A 23135-nucleotide genomic window follows, 5' to 3' on the forward strand; every position below is an offset into this window, starting at 1 on the left:
AGCCATCCGATAGGCTTGTCACTCTGTCCTTTTGTCAGGGGGGCTTGCCTGCCTAGAGTCTGGAGAGGGGAGGAAGGTGACCTAGAGGTGGGAGTCACCTCACCCAAGGCATTCTGAGGCTTGAGGAGGAAAATCCAAATGGCACTCTCCCACTTGTTAACACAGGATGTCAGCTGCAAGGATGTCCTCTTATGCAATCTTACTTGAAATGAATGGGGTAACTTCAATGACGCTTGCGCAGGAGAACTTCCCTGTGGATTGTGTCCCATAGGGCAGATCTGTCTATTCTGCCCTCCACCTCCCTTCAGTCAGCACCCAAAAGTCTGCAGCCTGGAGGTAGCCACCTTGCCTTGCTTCATCCCTGCTCTCACCTGTCATCTCACACACCGCAGCCACTCGCTTTGCCCCTGATGCCTCCTGGTGGAGGGAGGGAGATGCCCCTGTTTATATTAAGTCAGTCCCAGTTGGAAGTTGGCGCCCCCTAGGGGGCAAAATGACCATGACCAGCGCACCCCCTATGGTTGTCCTCCGGCTCTGGGGCGGTCCCCTCCAGAGGGGGAGACCTTCTTTCCCGGGGTAGACTCGCTCTGAGCTCATCCCGAGGGCGGCGTCTGGATCCCTTCTCCTCCTCCTCCATGCTCCCTCCATCTGCTGCGACCGGTCCTCCTCCCTCCTTCCTCCCGTCGACTCGACTCTTTACCAATTAAGGCTTGCTGAGCCGCCCGCCCGGCCGGTGTCCTCCCCGCCGCCCCCCGTTGCCCGGCCATTCCGTGCCGAGCTCCGGCCCGAGACGCAAGCACCGTCCCGTCCGATCATCCCTCGCTGGGCAGGCGCACCACCGCGATCCCTGCCCGCCCGTAGGTCCGGAGAGGTGAGGAGAGACCGGACGGCGGCTGTGAGGCGGACGGCAGGGGGGGGCGAGGTAGGGTCGGAGGAGGGAGGGACGGACGAAGAGGATCCGGGATGGGAAAGAGGGACCGGCCGCCGCAAGGACGGGACGGGAAAAGGCAGAAGGCAGGGGACGGAGGGGCTAGAGGGAGAGAGGGGGCGGAGGAGGAGAAAGACGGCGGAATCGGGGGTGCAGAGCGAGACCGGGAAAGGGCGGAGGAATGAAGGGGCCAAGAAGGATGGAGCGAAAGAGGATGGACCAGGCAGAGAAACGAAGGGGAGGAATGAAACCCGGGATGGAGGAGAAGACGAAGAAGGGAGTCCTCGAATGGGGGTCGGGGTGGAGGAGAGGAGCCCGGGCTGAAGGAGGCAGGGAAGGTTGGGAGCCTGGGAGCGAAGCTAGGGGGAGAAGCTGGGATGGAGAAAAGAATGGGGAGAGAGGGACGGAGGGGGGTGAGGAAGAGAACCCTGTTGTCTAAGACGGGAGAGGGGGAGCCATGGAGGGCCAGGGCAGGGCGCGGGTGTGTGTGTGAATGAACTCGCAGGCAGCGAACGTCTGGACGAGAGAGCAGCGGGGAAGGGAGACCGTCAGCAGGGGAGGGGAACTTGAGAAAGATGTCAGCTGTTCATCAGAAGAGCTGGTAGCGACGGGGTACAGGATCGTTATTCCCTCTCCAGCCTGGGCTCAGCTCCCATCCTCCATCCCAACCTGGATGAGATGTCCCTTCATGAGAACGGAAGGGAGGTGGAGAGCAAGCTTCTGTGTGTGCGCGCGCTTGTTGTTCGATGTCCTTGTTCCTCCGGGGGTCTCTCCCTGAGCAAATGCGACCAGCTACATTGACCCACCATTCATCAGCCAGGTGGAAAGGGACAGGGAGGCAGACGCGTGATCGAATGGCCCCTTGCCTACCTTTCTGCTCAGTGTAGAAGTGCCCTAACCCGCCCAATCGACCACCACCACCTGCTGCTGTTTGGCAGAGCGATATTTAGGTGTCTCTGGTACATCAGATAGTCTTCTCTAGTCATCCTGCTGCCGGCTTGGGGTTGTATCTGTGCATGTTTAGGCAGGAGGGCTGGGGAGAGGAGAGGTCTGAGCTTGTGACCCTGTGGTTTTTGCAACACAGTCACAAATATTTTTTTGCTCTTGGTTAGTAGCTTAGAGAGCAACTACCATCAGAGCAGGCTAGACGTTTTGATCTGCTCCTGGGAAACATGAATCTGAAACTGGAGTGTGCAGCCAAGACCCATGTAAGTTCCAAAGGTACCACATCTAAATAGCTCCCATCAAATTATGTGGGGTGCAGCCTGCTGGGAAGCTTTCCTGTGCAAACTCCAGCTAAACTATGCTGCCCCTGCCCATTTTAGTGAGGCATTTGCAGAACTTCCCTCTGGACCAGAACTATCTCTTGCTCTGCTGTCCTTAACGGTACTGTTATGCTAAATCCACCTTAGGAGACTGTCTTGCTTCACAGTAAGGGTGTTTCTCTGGGGAGAATTCCACCTTTTACTCCCTCTTTAACCACTTGTGATTTTGAGTGCAAAAGTGTGTCAAAAGAAATGTTATCTGGCCCAAGCAATTTCTGGGTATTCACCCTTCACGAAGCTTCTGGTCACCTTTTCCTGTATGATGGGGCATGTGTAACTTTGTGCTGATGATGGTGCCCTGGGTCAGTTTCTGACACTGTGAGTAAGTGTCAGCCACAACTGGGTGGGTATGATAAGGACAGAGGAGAAGAATACACTTTAGAGCAACTACCCATGCGTATCCTTCCAACATCTTGTCATACTCACAATCTAGGAAGCTGTTCCATTTATAAAGATAAAGGTTATAAAGGTAACGAATTAATGGTGGTGTCTGTGATGGTATCCCATCATCCTCATAACAACCCTGTGAAGCAGGTTAGGCTGAAGCTCTTCACTAGCCAGGGGGAAGCTTTCTGGCTTGGTGAGGATTTGAACCAGGTTTTTCTGTTCTAAGGCCAACAAGCTATCCAACTCCACCACACTGGAAAACTTCAAAAGTGTTTTTCCCCTCAACCATTTTAATACATATTCTTTCATGGGTCAAGTAGAAATTTTAATGTGCATTAGTAAATGAGAGCATTGAATCATGAGGAGGTGGTATTATTCCAGATGGATTATCAAAAAGTATAAGGGTGATCTTGTGCATATGCAGGGTCATACAGTATGAATGCAGCCTCACTTAGTATAGTCCTCTTTCGCCACCCATTTGTCAACACAATCATGGTAGCTAAAGTATTCTTATTATTTTTCAGCTCTTTCACTGCATGCTGATGCGCGCATACACAACATCATGTAAGGGAAAAATCAGCATGATCCTATGCGTGTTTATTCAGAAACAAATAGCACTTTATCCCATTAGGATTACTTACCAGGTAGGTGCAGCCCTACAGTGCAATCCTAACCATGTCTACTCAGAAGTAAATCCTACTGAATTCAGTGGGGCGTACTCCTAGGGAAGTGGGGTTAGGATTGTAGTCAGGTAGGCTGCAATCCTATGTTAACTTACGTGGAAGTAAGCTCCATTAAACTCGATGGGACTTACATCTGATGAGTAGATAAGTACAGAATTGAACTATTCGAAGTCCCCAAAAGTCTTTAACGATACTATATGTTCACAATTAACAGAGGTAAAACAGAGGACTTTCCTCATTCTTAAAACACAATGAAGGACAATGAACAGTAGAATTCACATTACTAGTCATGACTATGGAACCTGGGTGGTGGTGGTGGCGGTGGTGATGTAATCAGAGTTAATGACTACTTCAAGTAGCCTTTGGCAACCTGCTGCCCTCCAAATGATTTGAACTGCAACTCCCATCGGCCCCAGCCAGCAGGGCTGATGGGAACTGTACTCCAAAACACCTGGAGGGCACCAGGTCGGCGAAGGCTGGCATAAAAGTTTGTGATCTTGTGAGCCAGCCATACAAGGGGTTCTGATGTGGCTTAGAATTGTGACTACAGTCCCAGGCTGTAATGGTTATTTCTGATGAAGCTGGAAGGAATGGGCATCGCTTTGGGTGTACATTCCAGAAGTGTATTGTGTCAGAAAGAGGGGCTGAGGGTGGGCCGACAGTAGAATATAGGTTAGTGGATGATGCCATGGGCACCGGCAATGAGAACGTAAAAGCTAAGGGCCTTTTTGAGGTCATGTGGCCCATTTTTGTCAGGAGTAGTCAATGTAGTTCAGCCCTCTAGGAGTTGCTGAACTACAACTCCTGTCATCCCTTACCATTGGCCATGCTGGGTGGAGCTGATGGGAGTTGGAGTCCAACAACATCTGCAAGGGACTAGGTTGACTACAGTTGTCTACATCAACCACAAATGGAATAAGGATGTCTCCTAAGAGGCATCCTAGAGGACGTATGGTGTGGTCCCTTCCAGGGCATGTAATTCATTCTGAATTATGCTGTCCTAGGAAAGTCTTGAGGATGAGGAAGGATGAAAAGGTATGTCCTCAATACTGGTTTGTGACATGTTCAAGCTTTATTGAATACATTTTTTAAAAGACTCACACGGGATACCTGGTGATGTCCTCTGGGTGTGTCTCCACAGCTTAGAAGCCTTCCTGTCCTTAGCTCTATCTGTGTATATGTGTAGGAGAAAGAGGAAAAGGAAGAGCCAGTGTACAGTATTGGGTAGTATGTCAAGCTAGGACCACTGAGACCCAGGTTCAAAGCCTCACTAGGCCAGAAAGCTTACTAAATGACCTTGGGATGGTCAATGTCTCTCCTCCTAGCCTTCCTCACAGGTTTGTTGTGAGGACAAAAGGGTGGGGGAAAGCAAGCAGGCCACCCTGAAAAAATGCCAGATAAAAATGTAATCATATGGGGGTTGGGGGCTGCCTTTCCGGGCCAAAATCTCTTGGGGAATTACTAGAACATGCAGGGCTACCTCAAGTATTTTTCTGTCTTCCTGAGGTGGCAAGTCCAAATAGTATTTCTACACACCCCACCCAAATGCCCACAATTAACATAGGGCACAATCCATAAGAGCATAAGGAGAGTCCTGCTGGTTGAGGCCAAAGGCCCATCTAGTCCAGCATTCTGTTCTCCACAGCGGTCAACCAGATGCCTCTGGGAAGCCCATAAATATCCTCCTGGATGTTATCTTGCACAAGCCACATTTGGGTGTCTGAGGCAAGAAATCCAAACAGCACTTACCAGGATAATACACATGCAATAACACCAACTGACATGTTGCTGCTATTCAATGGAAACCCCCAAAATTAGCCACCTGAGGCAGCTCCCTCAATTTACCTCATGGCAGACCCACCTCTCCTGCTGTTTTAGTCAACTTTAGTCAAGCTGCTGTAGGCTGAGCTGGCCAAGTAAAGACAATTGTTGCCGCTTGCTGTATACTAAGCTGAGCCTGGGCCAGCGTTTGGCATGCCCTTGCCACTGATCCAGGTTTGCCACAGCCCATGGTAGGTGACAGACAGGAAGCGGCCAACTTTTACACAACTACCTCAGAGCTTGGCAGTGCAGGAGAAAGTCAGTGCCGAAGGCAGGCTAAAAAAACTATGGCTGCCAGAGACAGAATTGTGTGAATGGGCCTTTGGCCTCATCTGTGTAAGGGGGAAAAATCATGTGGGACCCTAATCCTTTACTGCCAGCACGATGTAGTAATTAGAGTGTTGGACTAGGACCAAGGAGACCAGGGTTCAAATACCCCCTAGTCAGCCCATGGAGCTCCTTGGGTGACTTTGAGCCAGGCCCTGTCTCTCAGCCTGACCTACCTTGCAGGGTTATTAAGAGGCTGGAATGGGAAGAACCATGGGCACCACCTCAAGCTTCTTCAAGGAAAGGCGAGGTGTAAATGCAGTAAATAAGTATCCCCAGTGCTGCATACTTTTAAGGAAAGTGGGGATTCCTCAGCCTGCTAATGAATACAGAATCAGAGGGTGACAGTCCAGATTAAGTGACACAGAGTAAAAGGGCTTGTTTCCCCGCCACCCCACCCCAGCCCAGATCCAAGAACTCAGCCCGCCGTTCTTGCTTCGACCTTAGTTTGCTCTGATACGCCCGCGCCCCCCTCCCTACCTAGCCATAGCCTTCTTCTCTCACCCCCACCCTTCGGACAACACGCACGCACACACTTCTATCCCATCCCCAGGGTTCGCTCCCTGCTGCTGACGCCCCTCCACCCTGACTCGTAGCTCACTGCTTCTATCCCCATCCCCCACGGCCCTGGGGAGGGTCTGGATGGTTATTTTAAAAACCCAAAGAAATGAAACTCTCCAAATAAGGGGAAAATATGAAGCCAGGTCCCAAGGCTGGGAGTTCTGCGCTGCTTGGAGGAGGAGTGGCAGCGCGGAAAGGAGGGAACTGGGGAGTTGGGAGGGGAGGCAAGTGTGCCACCTCTTGATAGAACCTTGGAACTGCATGCATCTCTTTTACTAACACCTCCCTCCCCATATTCCACAGAGCAGTGATTCTCAAATGGTGCGCCCTAAGAGGTGGCTAGGTGTGCCTCAAATATTATGAAAGTATATTTTAAAAATGAGAAGAAACCCATTTGTAATAGTTTAAGTTATTCATAGTTTAAATATATATTAATATATTTTTAATTCTGGACACAAAGTGCACCAGAAAATTTTTATATGTTTTACAGTGCGCCGCGAACCAAAAAAGTTTGAGAACCACTGCCATAGAGGGACCTGATCAGTGGCTCGCCATAAGGTCGACGGGAAAAGGAAAGGGTTGCTTAAGGTTTATTTTCTGCACCACAAGAAAACATAATTTCTCAACATGTGTGCTGATCTTGAACCTCTATAGATCAGGACTGATTAGTGGATGCTTGGATGGGTGGGTAAGCATTCAGAATATATGGGGATGTCATTGGTTCCTCTTCTCATGGATCCTTTGTATGTGTTTTTCTGGCTTGTCTTATCTCACTGTGCTGGAAGCTCAATGAGCTCCTGACACCACCTATTCCCCAAGTCTCTTCAGTGATCAGCCTAGAGGAGCCCATGAACAATATCATCCCACAGTCAGCTCAACTCCATCAGCAACCCAATCCTCTGCTTGGGACAGCAATATTTTTGGGGTTCCCAAGAGGCAGGAGGTGTGATCCAAGGGGTCCCTTCAGGCAGACTCACCCTTCCAACGTTGTGGAGGACCTTGGAAAAGTTACTTTTTTGGACTACAAATCCCATCAGCCCACTCCAGTGGCCATGCTGGCTAGGGCTGATGGGAGCTGTAGGTTAAAAAAGTAACTTTTCCAAGCCCTGCTTTGGAACTCAGCCCTTGAATCTTGTGCAACTGCTTTAGAGGGCTGAGCCACAGCATGCTCTCTATAGCACTGCAAAGGGTGCTGGGGTGCATTTCTCAGACACAGCTGCTTGGGGATGGCACAGCTGCTTGGAGCAGCAAGATGCCACTGGCAGCCCTGCAAATATCAAGGGCATGAACAGAAAACATTTTAGGTGGCTGCTGCAGCCACATGCATGGAGCTCCCTTCCCTTGGCCGTTTGCCAGAGCTATAGCTCCAGTCACATGATCACTTTAGCACCAGGTGGCAGTGGGGAAAGCTCTGCTTGAGTTGACTCCCAGATGCTTTACTCTGTAGCAATCCAATTGCCTGTGATCACCTGCAAGCATTTGAAAGAATCAGCTTCCCTCTTGCTGAATCTTGAGTGTCCGGACTTACCAACAGCACATGGTGAAGCTGCTGACTTCATGGCAGATTTTGGGTGCTATTTTATGGAGATTGGGGGAGCACACACAGATTTATTATGAAATGAATTCTACCAGGAAGTGCTCCTGTCCAAGATCCCATGAACTACACAAGAGTACTTCCGTTCATTTCAATGGAGCAGATGTAGGATTTTTTTCTGGAGGATTTTGCTCCATGTTCATTTTCCATCTCAAGCACCAAAATGCTAAAGCTGGCTGTTTGGACTGGTGGCCAGAATTAAATAGATTAATTAAATAGATTTCGACTGGACATCAGAAAAAAACTTCCTAACTGTTAGAGCCATACGACAATGGAACCAATTACCTAGAGAGGTAGTGGGCTTTCCAACACTGGAGGCATTCAAGAGGCAGCTGGACAGCCATCTGTCAGGAATGCTTTGATTTGGATTCCTGCATTGAGCAGGAGGTTGGACTTGATGGCCTTATAGGCCCCTTCCAACTCTACTATTCTATGACTCTATGAAATACATAGTATAGTATAAACAGTATATTTATTTTTTGGCTGGACATTACTAACATATTGTTACCTACTGTGAGACTCCAGGATGGAACAGGATTTCAGCAAGTAAAGATTTTCTTTCCTTATAAAATACAGCAAAAAAGGGAAACATCAGACAAGTAGCGGCGGGGGAGCAAGAAACAAAAGGTACAGGAGAAAATGTTTAACTTCCAAAACCTTTGGACATTTTTTCCTTATTAAAGCCAGATCCCCAGACCAAGAAACTGAACTGCAGATTGGGGGAGGTGCTATACAGAAGGGGGAGGCCTGTGTAGATAAGTACAAGCTTGATTCTGCAAAGGTTTCCATTAACTTCTACAGGACAGCATACATCAGTTGCAATTTGGGACATAAATGAGAGGGGAATCCTGCTTCAGATGGGTTATGGGAAAGGAGAAAACAGGGTTGGGGTAAATTACTTTTCCACCAGGTAATTAAATTGTTGGTATTTGGTGCTAATAAGAAGTAAAGTCTTGTGGGATGCACGAAGGCAAAGCCTAGAAAGTGATCCTTCAGGGTACAATCCCCAGAAATGTGCAGCACATCTACCAGGAGATAGATATCTTGCAGTATAATAATTAATAATAATAATAATTTAATTTTTTTTTAATTTTTAGGCCGCCTATCTGGCCGAAGCCACTCTAGGCGGTGTACATATTAAATTCAATAAAATACAAAATACAGTAAATACAATAAATACAATAAAATACAAATAATCATCAGTGACAGAATAGCAGCAATTGTAATACATAGCAGCGGGGATTGAGTATATAATTAGCCCATCCTGATAGTCTCGAAGGCCTGACCAAACAGCCAAGTTTTTAATGCTCGGCAGAAGATATCCAGGGAAGGGGCATGTCGAAGATCAAACGGGAGGGAATTCCAGAGAGTGTGGGCCGCCACCGAAAAAGCCCTCTCTCTAGTCCCCACCAACCTAGCTACTTTTGTTGGTGGGATTGAGAGAAGGCCCTGCGTGGCGGATCTTGTCGGGCGGCATAGTTGGTGACGCTGGAGGTGCTCCTTCAGATAAACCGGGCCGAAACCATATAGGGATTTAAAGGTTAACACCAACACCTTGAATTGGGCCCGGAAAACTACTGGAAGCCAGTGTAGATTAAATAATACTGGTGTAATATGATCACGGCGACGGCTGTTTGTAAGTAAACGAGCCGCCGCATTCTGTACCAGTTGAAGTTTCCGGACCATTTTCAAGGGTAACCCCACGTAGAGCGCATTGCAGTAGTCTAATCGAGAGGTGACCAGGGCATGTACTACCAGTGGGAGCTGATGAACAGGGAGGTAGGGTTGCAGCCTGCGTATGAGGTGTAGTTGGTACCAGGCTGCCAGGCTCACTGCCGAAATCTGAACCTCCATGGACAGCCTGGAATCAAGAACAACCCCCAGGCTGCGGACCTGGTCCTTCAGGGGCAATTGTACCCCATTAAACCTCAGGTCAACAGGACCCAGCCTACCCCTGTCTCCCACAAGCAGTACCTCGGTCTTGTCAGGATTTAGCTTCAGCCTGTTCCTTCCCATCCATCCACTCACGGATTCCAGGCACTTGGACATGGTCTCCACAGCCAACTCTGGTGAAGACTTAAACGAGAGATAGAGCTGTGTGTCATCCGCATATTGGTGACACCGCAGCCCAAATCTCCTGATGATAGATCCCAGCGGCTTCATGTAGATATTAAATAGCATGGGAGAGAGGATAGAACCCTGTGGCACTCCACAAGTGAGGGGCCAAGGGTCTGAAACCTCATCTCCCAATGCTACCTGTTGGTGCCTGTCAGAGAGAAAGGAACGGAACCACTGTAAAACAGTGCTTCCAATTCCCAGTCCTTCCAGGTGATCCATCAGGATACCGTGGTCAACGTATATACAGACCTTCCTTCTACATGTCATAACAATAGACATGTTGCTAACAGTTAAGTGAGGCAGTGCTTTGCAGGCCTCTAACTGGCACTTATACCAAAATTGTCTAGGAAGAACAGTTTATCCCACCTGCCCAACCCTGCTAGCCCAAACACCAGCAGAAAAGGCACTGAGCAGGTCTGTCCTGCCCAGGCATGAACTACAAAGATTGGGGTGTATTACTGAGAATCCCTCTGGCAAATATAGTGCACACATTTGTACATGCTTACACAGCATGCAGCCCCCCACACACACCAGGTGTACCCAACTAACACAGAGATAACATTCACTCACGCAAAGTCCCATATACAGTATGCATGCCCAGCATATGAATAAATGATTGTACCATGTAAGGAATTGCCTTCCTCCAATATACTTGCATGGTGGTCTCCATGGTGAGCATTGGTTTAAATGGCCAGGTTTTCCAGCTATAAACACAGAGATGGGAACTTGAACTTTTTTGTTTGCTGTTTGCATGTTGATTATAGGAAAAACAGCCATTTAAACAAGTGTTTACTGCTCACGGTTGACACTGTTGTGTGTGCATTTTGCTGTTTGAACTCTTACGTTTTTTCCCTTCCATCTGCATGCAAAATATACATTAGGAAATATCTGCTCTCATTACATGTGCATATGCACAGCCGTATAGTCATACATTTCAGAGACATGGAAGCAATTTTGGCCTCCCAGGAAGTACCTGATATTCATTTCCACTCCTGCTTCAATGGACAAATTAGGTTTTGGGTGGGATTACGGTGCTCCAAGAAGTGCCTGCTACAATCGAAACTTCCCTTCACCAGGAGGGCAACATTTTTAGAACTGTGTGATCATACTACAGATTTGTATCAGATGATCCTATTGGATGGTTCCTGTGATATCACTAATTTCAAAATATAATTCAGTCCGCTCCACACACACACACCATGCCCACAGTTCTGGAAATTTGTGTGAATGAAATGCATAACTGAAGAAAACAGAAGTAAACATAAAATCATTTAGTTGTATGCTTTGGCATCTGTCATCAGTCATTTAACTAAGACTGCAGTTCTAACCCCACTTACTTGGGAGTAAGCACCAGTGAATTCAATAGGATTTACTTCACAGTAGACATAGTTAGGTTTGTGTTGTATGCAACTAACTTTATACTTATGTCTGTTTAGAACAAATTATATAATTTGATTATAAATCTCTGCATTTGATTTCATAGCCTAGGCAAGCCACTGAACTCCTAGTGTCTCTCTCTCACACACACACTTGCAATATATGATAATATATTGCAATAATATGATAATATTGGCTGTCCTTGGAGGGCTCTGGTTAAGATTTGCTCACCAAAATGGATATGTAATGTGCTTTGAACATTTGAAATGTGCTGTATAAATGCTAATATTTATTTCATAGAATCATAGAATAGTAGAGTTGGAAAGGCCATCAAGTCCAACCTCCTGCTCAATGCAGGAACCCAAATCAAAGCATTCCCGACAGATGACTGTCCAGCTGCCTCTTGAATGCCTCCAGTGTCGGAGAGCCCACTACCTCTCTAGGTAATTTTTTCCATTGTTGTATGGCTCTACCAGTTAGGAAGTTTTTCCTGATGTCCAGTCGAAATCTGGCTTCCTGCAATTTGAGCCCATTATTCCATGTCCTGCACTCTGGGATGATCAAGAAGAGATTCTGGCCCTCCTCTGTGTGACAACCTTTCATGTACTTGAAGAGTGCTATCATATCTCCCCTCAGTCTTCTCTTCTCAGGGCTTTCAGTCTCTCCTCATAGGGCTTTGTTTCTAGTCCCCTGATCATCCTTGTTGCCGTTGTCTGAACCTGTTCCAGTTTGTCTGCATCCTTCTTGAAGTACGGAGACCAGAACTGGACACAGTATTCAAGATGAGGCCTAACCAGTGCTGAATAGAGGGGAACTAGTACTTCACGCAATTTGGAAACTATACTTCTGTTAATGCAGCCTAATATAGCATATGCCTTTTTTGCAGCCACATCACACTGTTGGCTCATATTCAGCTTGTGATCAACAACAATTCCAAGATCCTTCTCACATGTCGTATTGCTGAGCCATATCCCCCATCTTATAACTGTGCATTTGGTTTCTTTTTCCTAAGTGTAGAACGTAGCATTTATCCCTGTTGAATTTCATTCTGTTGTTTTCAGTCCAATGCTCCAGCCTATCAAGGTCCCTTTGAATTTTGTTTCTGCCTTCCACAGTATTAGCTGTGCCCCCCAATTTTGTATCATCTGCAAATTTGATAAGCATGCTCTGTACCTCCTCATCCAAGTCATTAACAAAAATGTTGAAGAGCACTGGGCCCAGGACTAAGCCCTGTGGTACCCCACTTGTTACTTCTGCCCAGTTTGAGAAGGAATCATTGATAAGCACTCTTTGAGTACGATTCTGGAGCCGACTGTAGATCCACCTGATAGTTGTCCCATCCAGCCCACATTTAGCTAGCTCGCTAATCAGAATATCATGGGGCACTTTGTCAAAAGCTTTCCTGAAGTCGAGATATATCAAAAGCTTCGCTGAAGTGGAGATATTTGGATGGTGCCTTCCAGACAGTCTTGAAACCTGTCAAATCTAATATTGAAAACTGATCTCTGGACACTTTTGTCCGCAAAGAGATTGTGTGTGAGGATTTTAAGCCTCGTGCCTGCCGTTTAAAAGGGACCAAGCACTCAAAAACAAATAAGGGACGTAAGCACACCATGTACATTCCAGGCCAGACCAGAAGGGGGCACCCATGCACCCTTTTCCTTGCCTGGCTAGCTCCCCCAACCCCAGGCCAGAGTATTATTGTCCCCATGTTGCAGAAGCAGAGGAACAAAATGAGGCTGAGAAAGAATAGCTTGCCTGAGGCCATCACTGTTTGACTAAAGATGATCTGAAGCAGGCATGACCTGATGAATAAATAGATCAGGCTCTGGGCCTCTATGTCGCACTACGCTGATGACAGGAAATGTGGTGACCAAACCAGTGAACAAGGAGGTGGACAGCCAGCAGCCTTTGTCCTTATGCCTAGCCACTCCACCTCCTCCCTGTGTCTGCCTTGCTACTGGTTCCTAGCTCAAAGGTACCGTCAATCCAGGGCTTAACCGATGGTTTGCCAGGCCAGCTTCAGAGCCTGCTTGTGTTTCAGCCCCAGGACTCAGCCCTGTTACCAACCTGCCTCATGCCAAGTCAGACGGTGGGTCCGTCTAGCTCAGGATTGCCTACACTGACTGGCAGTGGCCCTCCAGAGTTTCAGGCAGGTGTCTCTCCCAGCCCTACCTAGAGGTGGCAGTGACTGAACACAGGACCTTTGGCATACAAAGCCTGGGCTGTGTGGCCTGAGCTGTGGCCCACAGTCACGTAGAATGAAGATGACGTGACAGAAGATTGTCATCAAGTGTCTGCTGTGTTCCTTCACCACCACCACCACCATCCCTGAGTCACCACTGCTGGCACATCTGGAGGCATAACTGCACAGTTTAGAGGGCCAGGTTGTGGAGTCCCACCATCGCAGGAACACCAGAAGCTCCCTTACACCGAGGGAGGTCATGGGTGCATCTGGTTCAGTATTGCCTCCCATCCAGGGTTTCAGACAGGGAGTCTTGCCCAGCCCTACCTGGAGATGCCAGAGATTAAACCTGGGGACCTCCTGTAGGCAAGGCAGACGCTCTGCCACTGAGCCACCGCCCAGCCAAATATAGAGAGTCTGAACTCTTCCTCTAATATGCTCTAGCAACAGGGTCTCCCTACCACACATACCGTTTTGTCTGATCTGCCCACGCCCTCCCCCCAGTCCTGTGAGATGGGGAAGTCCCAGGGTGGGGTGCATAGGAGCTGGTACAGAGTGAGAAATTTCAAAACCAGTCTCAGGAAGTCAGGGTGGGGCTGGGGCTGCTTCTGCAAAGTCGCTGGGCCCCTGTGGCTTGCTGAATCATGGGTATGCGAGGAGTAGGACAGAGCAAGCAGCTGGACAGAAACGCACACACAGTGCAATGTATGTGCTGATCCTCCAGCAGGGGGCACTCTCCTGCAGTCCTTTGGCTGTATATCCCTAAGACTGGTATTAATATGCAAGCAAGACATCTCCTGGTTCCCTGCAGGCACACCAGTTCTGTTCCCTCCAGATCTTGAATTCCAACACCCATCATCTCTGTTTGTTGTATTGACTAGGGTGTGATGGGAGTAAAGAACATAAGAGCCCTGCTGGATCAGGCCAATGGTCCATCTAGTCCAGCATCCTGTTCTCACAGTGGCCAACCAGATGCCTATGGGAAGCCCACAAGCAGGACCTGAGTGCAACAGCACTATTTCCTCCTGTGGTTTCCAGCAACTGGTATTAGCAAGTACACCACCTCCAATTAGGGAGATGGAGCATAGCCATTATGGCTAGTAGCCATTGATAGCCCTATCCTTCATGAATTTGTCTCATCTTCTTTTAAAGCCATCTGAGGTGGCGGCCATCCCTGCCTCTTGTGGGAGCAAATTCCACTGTTTAACAATGTGCTGTGTGAAGAAGTCCTTTCTTTTGTCTGTCTTGAATCTTCCAACATTCAGCTTTATTGAATGTCCACGAGTTCTAGTGTTATGACAGATGGAGAAAAACTTTTCTCTGTCTACTTTCTCCATACCATGCATATTTTCATGCACTTCTGTCACCTCTTACTTTTCTCTGAAAAAAACCCAAATGCTGCAGCCTTTCCTCATAGGGGAGTCGCTCCATCCCCTTGATCATTTTGGTTGTCCTTTTCTGAACCTTTTCCAACTCTACAATATTCTTTTGGAGGTGAGGCAACCAGAACTGTACACAGTATTCCAAATACAGCCACACCATAGATTCGTATAACAGCATTTTGATAGTAGCAGTTTTATTTTCAACACCTTTCTTAATGATCCCTAGCATGGAATTTGCCTTTTTCACAGCTGCTGCACACTGGCTTGACATCTTCATCGAGCTATCCACTAGGACCCCAAGGTCTCATTTCTGGTCAGTCACTGTCTGTTCAGACTCCATTAGCGTATATGTGAAATTAATATTTTTTGCTCCAGTATGCATAACTTTACACTTGTTAACATTGAATTGCATTTGCTGTTTTACCACCTGTTTATTCAGCTTGAAGAGGTCCTTTTGCACTTTGCAATCCCTTTGTCTTTTAACAACCCTGAACAATTTGGTGTCATCAGCAAACTTGGCCACCTCAGTACTCTGGGGCCGGCTTTGTTGCACTCTGGGCCCCTACTGGGAGAAAGAGCAGGATATAAATCAAATAATAAATAAATACTCACCCCTAACTCTAGATCATTTATTAACAAGTTACAAAGTGATAATTGAAGGACTCCACTTTCTACATTCCTCCTTTGGGAGAACTGTCCATTTATTCCTACCCTCTGCTTTCTGTTTCCTAACCAGTTCCTGATCCTCAAGAGGATCCAGATCCATCAGAGCTGGAGTCCCCCAACCCTCTGTTAAAGCATTCCTTTGCCTTGGTCCTGAAGAAATCATATTGGAACAGAGCGGGATACTGATCTGGAGCTGTCCTCTCCCAGACATCCCCTTCCTGCAAGTACACTGCATCGGGATTCATTAAATGACTGTGCACAAATATACTGTAAGCAGAGGTTGCATGCATTTAAAGCACATGGCTTCCTCCCTGGAAACTGTAGCTTACACCTCACAGTGCTACGAATTCCTAGTACACTTAGGCTGCAACCCACACTTACCTGGGAGTAAGTCCCATTGAACCCAATGGAGCTGGGTAGATATATATTGGATTGCAGCCTTTAACCACTTTGTGAGGGGTAAACTACAGTTCCTGGGATTCTTTGGGGAAAGTCATGTGCTTTAAATATATGGGATGTACACAGCCAGGGTCATCTCTACTTTTGTTAACACAGAGTGCAACAAAGCCAGCCCCAAACATGTTTTGGTAGGCAGTTCTAATGCCCTGCCTTCCATTCCACTGATTAACATGGGGCACCATGTACCAATAAATGTTCCTGCACAAGTCCCATGGAAATGAGTGGAAGCTATGCAAGGGCCATAGTAGTCTTGTAAAGGCCCCATTTGTTTCAGTGAGGCTTGTGCTGAAAAACTTCCTGGTGAATCATGCCCAATGGATTATCTCCAGAGCATAACTTTACACAAGATGGCATTCCTCTCCAGTTCTATGTACAGAAGCTGATCAGATTGGCAGTTGAATTATTTATTTATTTTCTTTATTACATTTATAACCCGGCTTTATTTTCATCATAGAAACCCAAGGCGGCTTACATATGGTTCCCAAGTGGTCTCCCATCCAGGCACTGACCAGACCTGACCCTGCTTAGCTTCAGCAGGGAGATGGCCTCATGTGCCTTCAGACCATCGCCTGGGACCTTGAATCTTATTTCAACACTAGCAATGGGACAGCCTTTTCCGCTGCACTTGAGGACAACAGGCTAGTATAGGGGGCTATGTCTTCCCAACATCTTGCTGATGTTCCCCATCTCTCAGCATCAGCTGCCTCGCTCTGCCTAACAGCAGGGTTGGCCCTAACTGTATCTGTGCATCTCTCACCGACCTCTGCTACCTGAGATGGCCCTTTCATTTAGCTTTGTGACATGGGAATGACATAGGTGACTGAAACAGACTGGTGAGGCCATGGCAAAAAAACAGCCAGGCCAGTTTCAACAAGTAATGCAGAGATAAGAACACATTGGTTCTAATTAGCACTTGGGAGAGGGGGTGAGTGAAACAGTGATGGGAAGACACCAACAGGCATGACTATAGGCAGTGACTGTAGGTCAGCAGGACGTGCTTTGACCAGGTTCAATCCCCAGCATCACCTCTAGCCAAAAAGGATCTCAGGTAGCAGAGCTCTTGAGGGCCAGGGCAGACAACACGGGGCTAAATGGCCCATTAGTCTGACTTGGTATATATCTTCATATGAATCCATTTTTGTCAGGTCTAGTTAATTGTCTACAAATGAAAGCTGCCAGGCCTTTTCTCTGCCTGAAAAAATTATGAGCCTTTAACCTTATAATGCAGCCTTTCCCAACCAGTGTGCCTCCAGATGTTGTTGGACCACAACTCCTATCTTTCCTGACCATTGGCAATGCTGGCTGAGGCTGATGGGAGTTGTGGTCCAACAACATCTGGAGCAGAGCTTGGAAAAGTTACTTTTTTTGAACTACAACTCCCATCAGCCCCAGCCAGCATGGCCACTGGATTGGGCTGATGGGAGTTGTAGTTCAAACAAGTAACTTTTCCAAGCTCTGATCTGGAGGCACACTGGTTGGGAAAGGCTGCTCTAGCCTCTAGCTCTGCAATCACAGGGCTTTCAACAAAAACAACCATTCATCTGAAAGGTGGACTCTTTCGGAGGACCTCCGATAAAACTCTGGCCTGAGGGCCTCTCCTCTGTGTGCTGTGCTGGGAGGTAGGAGGATTCTATAGTCACAAGCATGGAGGCAACTCTGTTGTGTAGATTGTATGTGTCCGAAAGAGAGGGAGTGACTGAGGGACAGGAACCGAAGTGCTGACAACAAGACGAGACTGGCCCTCTGGCAGTCTCGGCGGCGGCAGCGGGAAGATGCTAGAGGGAGGGAGAGAGAGAGTCACTTGATCTTACTTAGATAATAACTCGTCCTTGGAAGAGGAAACCCCCAGGTCGGGCCGAACCAGGTAGAAGCACAAGAGCCAGCAACGCAGTTGAATTTCCATAGTCGGGGGGGGGAAGCTTTGGGATTTTTAAAACTTGTATTTTAGGCGCAGGGCCGGGTCGGGTGTGGAAGTCTGTGGGGAGGAGGGGAGCAGAAGAGAAGAGTGGGGGCAGCTCCCGTCGGCTGGGCCTCATCGCGCTGGAATTTGAGAGATGTGCGCTTACTCGCCCGGTGGTATTTCTCCGGCGCCTTCCAGGGTGTGTGTGTGTGGGGGCTGATCTGCCCTAAAACCACTTAACAGCTGAATCCCTCCGCTTTGTATCTGTCTCCCCCATTGGGCAAGTGTCGTTTTCTCCTCTGTAGTTGAATGTTGCAGCGTGTTGAATGTTTGTGTGCAGGCCTAAACGTTATGGGGGGCATCAAAAAGTGGGGTTTTTTCCCCCTATAATACATTTAATTATTATTTGTTTAAAAAATTGGGGGAGGAAAATTTAAACCACCACCCCCGCAACGGCTCTGTGTGTATGTGTGTCTAAATCCCAAATTCTTGGCGGGGCTAGATCTTCCAGGGGATGCCCTACCGTCCGTATCCTTCCCCTCTCTCACTCTCACCCTCCCCACCTTTCCACTACAACATTCCCCGGATCGTCGTCCTGGTGCTCGGGAGCCTCACCTTTGAAAAGGATGCGGGGAGGAAGGAAGCCATGGAGCGCCCTCCATTCGTTTCCCAAACTACTCCTCCGTCTCCCGCCTTCTTTCAAAGGTGTAGAATGAGCGAGGGTGGCTGGGTCAGTGTCTGGCTTGTGAATCAGCTCGTCTGGAATTCCCAAACATCCCTCTCCACGCTGCGGCCGACCTCTTTATTTTGCTCACTTCCCCTCTCCAAAGGCCCACCCCTCCCCCAGCCCGCATGAAAAGGAACGGAGTTTGGCATCCTTCAATTGCAGGCCAACATGCTTTGTAAGAACTTCGGAAGAGATCCCTCTGCTGGATGAGGCCAAAGAGGCTGGAGATCTAGCCCAGAGCACCCTGCTTCCGACAGCCACATCTGGGAAGTTTACCATCAGGCATCCCGCCAACCTCCTCCCCTTTGCACCCGCCTCTTCTCTTCAGAGGTACACTGCTTCTGAACATGGAAGTTACTTTGGGTTGACATGACTGATAAATAACTTTCCAGTCAGCCACTTGCAGTTTTCGCAGATCTGCCCCACCCTCCTCCTCCTCCTCCTCCTCCTCCTCCCCCTCCCGGATCGCTCTCTAGCCTACCTAAGTTTTACTTGCCCTTACAGCTTAGGGAGCTGGGCACTTTTACACCTCAGTGCTATATAATCTTTACTCAGGAGTAAACCCCACTTTTCCAATTGGGATTTCATCCCAAGTAAGTGTGCGCAAGATTACAGGGAGGCTTCCCTGCCCCGCCCATCCGGCCAGCAACATCTCAAGATGTGCGCAGCTTGGCGGCACTCGAAACTTCCCTTGCGCCGCCCCGGCGGAGCTCAACTGCCTAAGCTTTACGCGTGATTCGCCTCCTTGCAGCCTTAGAGCCCAGGCTCAGTGAACTTGCCGGCCGCTTTCGCCTTGTCCCTGCCGCCCAGAGGAGTGAGTGGGTGGGTGGCGCGCGCGCGGGGAGGGGGTGGATCTCTTGGCAGCCCCCTTTCTTCCTCGGGTGCCACCGCTGTGAGGATCACCTTGCGCTGCTGGCTGTACCTAGCCTGACTTAACGCCCTCCCTCCCCTCTCTCCTTCCACAGGATCCTGTGCCTTTAATCCCGGGCCCAACCTACCCAGCGCCCGGGGTCCCACCCACCCCAAGCCCAGCCGTTATAATGAGCGGCTCTCAAGCGCGACTCCATCAGGCCGCAGGAGCGGGCGGAGTTGGCGGTGGAGGTGGTAGCAGCAGCAGCAACCAGGGGGAGGTCGCCGCGGAGATGCCGGCCACCGAGAAGGACCTGGCGGAGGACGCGCCCTGGAAGAAGATCCAGCAGAACACCTTTACTCGCTGGTGTAACGAGCACCTCAAATGTGTCAACAAGCGTATCGCCAACTTGCAGACGGACTTGGGCGACGGGCTGCGCCTCATCGCGCTGCTCGAGGTTCTGAGCCAGAAGAAGATGGGGCGCAAGTACAACACGCGCCCCACTTTCCGGCAGATGCAGCTGGAGAACGTGTCGGTGGCGCTGGAGTTCCTGGAAAGAGAAAACATCAAGCTGGTCTCCATTGGTGAGTCCCTGTGAAAGAGCGACGCGGAATGAAGGGGTGTGTGTGTGTGTTTTCCCGTGGGGAGAACGCGCAAAGATATGGGGAGGGGGGCGACAGAGGGAACCGAAGGGGGTGCCGGTAGGAGGAGGCATTGGAGGGAGAGGCGGAGGCGACAGTCTAGTTAAGAGACTGGGAGACTGGAAAGGCATCCCGCTCTCCTCTACATGGCGAGGCCCAGGTAGGGGGCGCGCTTCGGAGCCCTTCTTGCAAAGGGGGCGTGCGTAGCTTCGCAGTGTGGGTGCCTGAGGCGTGGGGGGGCACACGCTAAAGTGCAATCGGGCGCCTGGCCTCCCTTGAAGATGGGGCTTCGGTTCCTGCAGCCGTGGGGTGCCTTTCGGCAGAAAGTCGTTTGTAAGTTGCGGGGGGGGGGCGGAAAGAGAAAGGGGCGGCTTCAGTGGTCGGGGCCTTCTGGAGAGGTGGGGCTGGCGATAGGACGTTACATTTGGGCGTGGTGGGGAGGATGCAGGGGGCGGCTCCGGTTTCAGGCTTTTTGTCTGGATTCTGCGAAAAAGGGGGACCCCCCCTTTCCCCTACCCCCTGGCCTCCATTCGCATTAGTGCACCCGCCAGCCCACTCCCTCCGCCCCCGACCCTTTCTGTCCTTGCCCACCTCTGCGCACTCTACTCCAGAACGGCCCGTTAGCTATTTTGGAGTCGGAGGCAGGGCGTCCTGGCGTTTGTGCCGGGCCATCTCTTGTTACAGAGGCTCCCAAGTTTCTTATGCTCTTTGAATTGCTGATCAATATCCCGATGTCCAGCGCACTCGTTTTCTAGGCTCAGCCGGCTGATTATCTTTTCTCACCCGTCTCTCGCTCGCCCCCACAAATACCCTGAATTGCTGCCAGATTGAGAGCAAGGTTGCTGAGAACTTGTGACAGTTCGAGAGGGGAGGGAGGGAAGGAGACGAGGTTGAGCCACTGTTTTTCTGGTTAGCAGATCACTTGCGCCACCCCCTCGATGATCCAGACAATACCGGCACCTTTAGGTATTTGAAACCTTTGTCTTCTGTCCTCTGTGGGATATGGTAGTCTGGGTCTATGCAGAGTTTGGAGGAAGACTCTGCCTTAAGGAAAGATGTCAAAACTGCATGACATCTTTTGTGTCTTTTCAGCCATATAGTAGCCTGGGATACTGGTGCAGCTGCACAGTCTGGGGACTGGTCTTGGTGGATGACCTGCCCCTGTTATGTATTCCTTACAGAAAGTTACCAGCTGTAGCTTCAAATGGGGCCCCTAGCTCAGCTAGTGTTCTCAATAATCCAGCCTATGGAAGGGGCAGAAGTTTCCTACCTGTCCCTCCATACATCTGAAGCTGCTGACACTTAAACCATAGTTAAGGAACTGCCAGGGTTCACAAGTCACACTAAACCATAGTTAAAGTAAGCAAGCCAGCAACAAGACCATAGCTTATTTTTTGCTGACATAACCATAGGTAATAAACCATAGTTAAAGTACTGGGTTGGATTTGCACAAAACACTAAATCTTGCCTAAGGTTCAATTTAAACCATGGCTTAGCTGTGTGGGAACCAAGTTGTAGAATCTTGCCTTGGAAGTAGGATAGAGAGAAAGGTAGACTAAATTCCAGGGCCCTTGCCGTTCTCCTTGTACTGCCGCATTGCAGGGGATGAGCAGACACCACCAGCATCTCAAGCAAAAGTTCAAGTGTCATATTATGGCAGCAATATGGAAAGCAAATGACTATTAATTGCCCTCTGCTACTTGATTTGGCGGCTGGGGCAGCCTTCTCTGGAAATGGGTAATGCCTGCAATAGTTTCCATACTGGGGCCATTGCCATTGACTTGGATGCTTGGCTCTTATGGTCTGAGGACCTAGAAAAGGAAGCCTTCTTAGAAGCCATTTAGGTTTGGACTGACTGGTGGTGGCTCCCCTACTAAAAGCTCCATGTAGCAAGAAATGAGGATGGGTGTGCCTCAAAGGACTGCAACATTGGCCCTGTGCAGCCCAGCCCTTGCATTGTCTGGTAGCGGAAGAAACAGATTCTTGTTTAGATATGACTCATTGATGTGGGTGTCCCTGGATGTTAGCTCTTCAAAAAACAAAAAACCAACCCCACAACTATATGTATGCTGCACTCTTGCATGGGGCTTCCAGTGCCTCCCATTCAGATTGCCATGCCTGCTCAACTTCAGCAATGCTGCAGCACCTGCTGTTTCCACACTGTTCACTGGGTCTGGACATCCTCACTGTTGGGCTTGATCCAGGGTCTGGGCGTGGGGTTTGGACAGTCTGTAGTTTTGATGTTTGCCCATAGCACTTTCCAGTGTATAGATTAAGGAGGGGAGGGGATATCAGCCCTATAGTCTCAGGAGAGGGGCAGGTGGCATGGAGCCTCCCACTCTTTTTTTTTTTATGTGACACAATCAAGAGGGTCTCTGCCTAGTGTAGCCTTCTCCAGCCTGTTGCCTTCCAGATGTTTTGGACTACCAGGCTTGGGAAGGCTGGTTTAGTGCCTAAACTAGGGTAGGAGAATAATAACATAAATTATTTCGGGATACTTATCATCATCTATTGCTGTCTCTTGGCTGCTAGCATGGCACTGGTGTCAAGACATGTTCCATCTTGCCAATGTCAGCGGGAGAACTTTTCTGTACTGATGCCCCAGTCCCTTTCCTGAGCACCATAACCCCCCCCATGCTATCCCACTTGGGTAAAGACCCTGTATCGGTCTGGAATATATGGAAACCCCAACTTGTGTAGGTCCTTGCATGCACTAGAATAAGATCTTCTCACAGTGGTGGCTCTGCAAGCTGCATGCAACCCAGCAGGGACTTCATGACCCTTCTATTGTTTTGTCCAAGGTTGCAAATGCAGGGAGCAGACTTCGATACCAATATGATTAAGTGGCTGTGTCAGAAATTGTGCAGGCCTGCGTTACCTGATGTTGGGGTGGTTCAAGAGCAGGCTGACCCTTGTCTACCTGGCCAAGGACTGCATACCTTGGGGTCAATATGGGGTAAAGTGTAATACAGAGGCAGCTTTTAAAGGCTTTATTGTTTTATAAGGGCTCCGATCTTACGTTGTGGTGGTGGCGATTGAGGTACAAAGCCAGCTAGGTCCCTAGAGCTGTGTATGCGTGAATGAGTAGGGAACTAAAACAGAGTCTGCTCTGGCTGCATGTGTTCCATTGTTCCTACATAGCTGTGAGCTGGTGATGGTGGGACAATTTGGATTCGATTGGCTGCTGCGGTGAGCTTGCTAGAT

General features: G+C 49.1%; 1 protein-coding gene across 4 annotated transcripts in view; it reads left to right on the forward strand.

The window, feature by feature from the left end:
* Window positions 1-724: 724 nt before the first annotated feature.
* Window positions 725-23135, forward strand: part of FLNA (filamin A) — a 98253-nt gene continuing 75842 nt past the window's right edge. For 2 of the 4 annotated variants that reach the window (XM_061614247.1, XM_061614248.1), the window contains exons 1-2: window positions 725-871; window positions 19406-19874. In XM_061614247.1, the coding sequence (XP_061470231.1) occupies window positions 19481-19874 (394 nt within the window). In that variant the 5' untranslated portion in view covers window positions 725-871; window positions 19406-19480. The remainder of the gene's footprint in view (window positions 872-19405; window positions 19875-23135) is intronic. The other 2 variants (XM_061614249.1, XM_061614250.1) reach the window with 2 other exon arrangements.

This window comes from Rhineura floridana, chromosome 3 (genome assembly GCF_030035675.1).
Source record: "Rhineura floridana isolate rRhiFlo1 chromosome 3, rRhiFlo1.hap2, whole genome shotgun sequence".
NCBI classification, from domain to species: domain Eukaryota; kingdom Metazoa; phylum Chordata; class Lepidosauria; order Squamata; family Rhineuridae; genus Rhineura; species Rhineura floridana.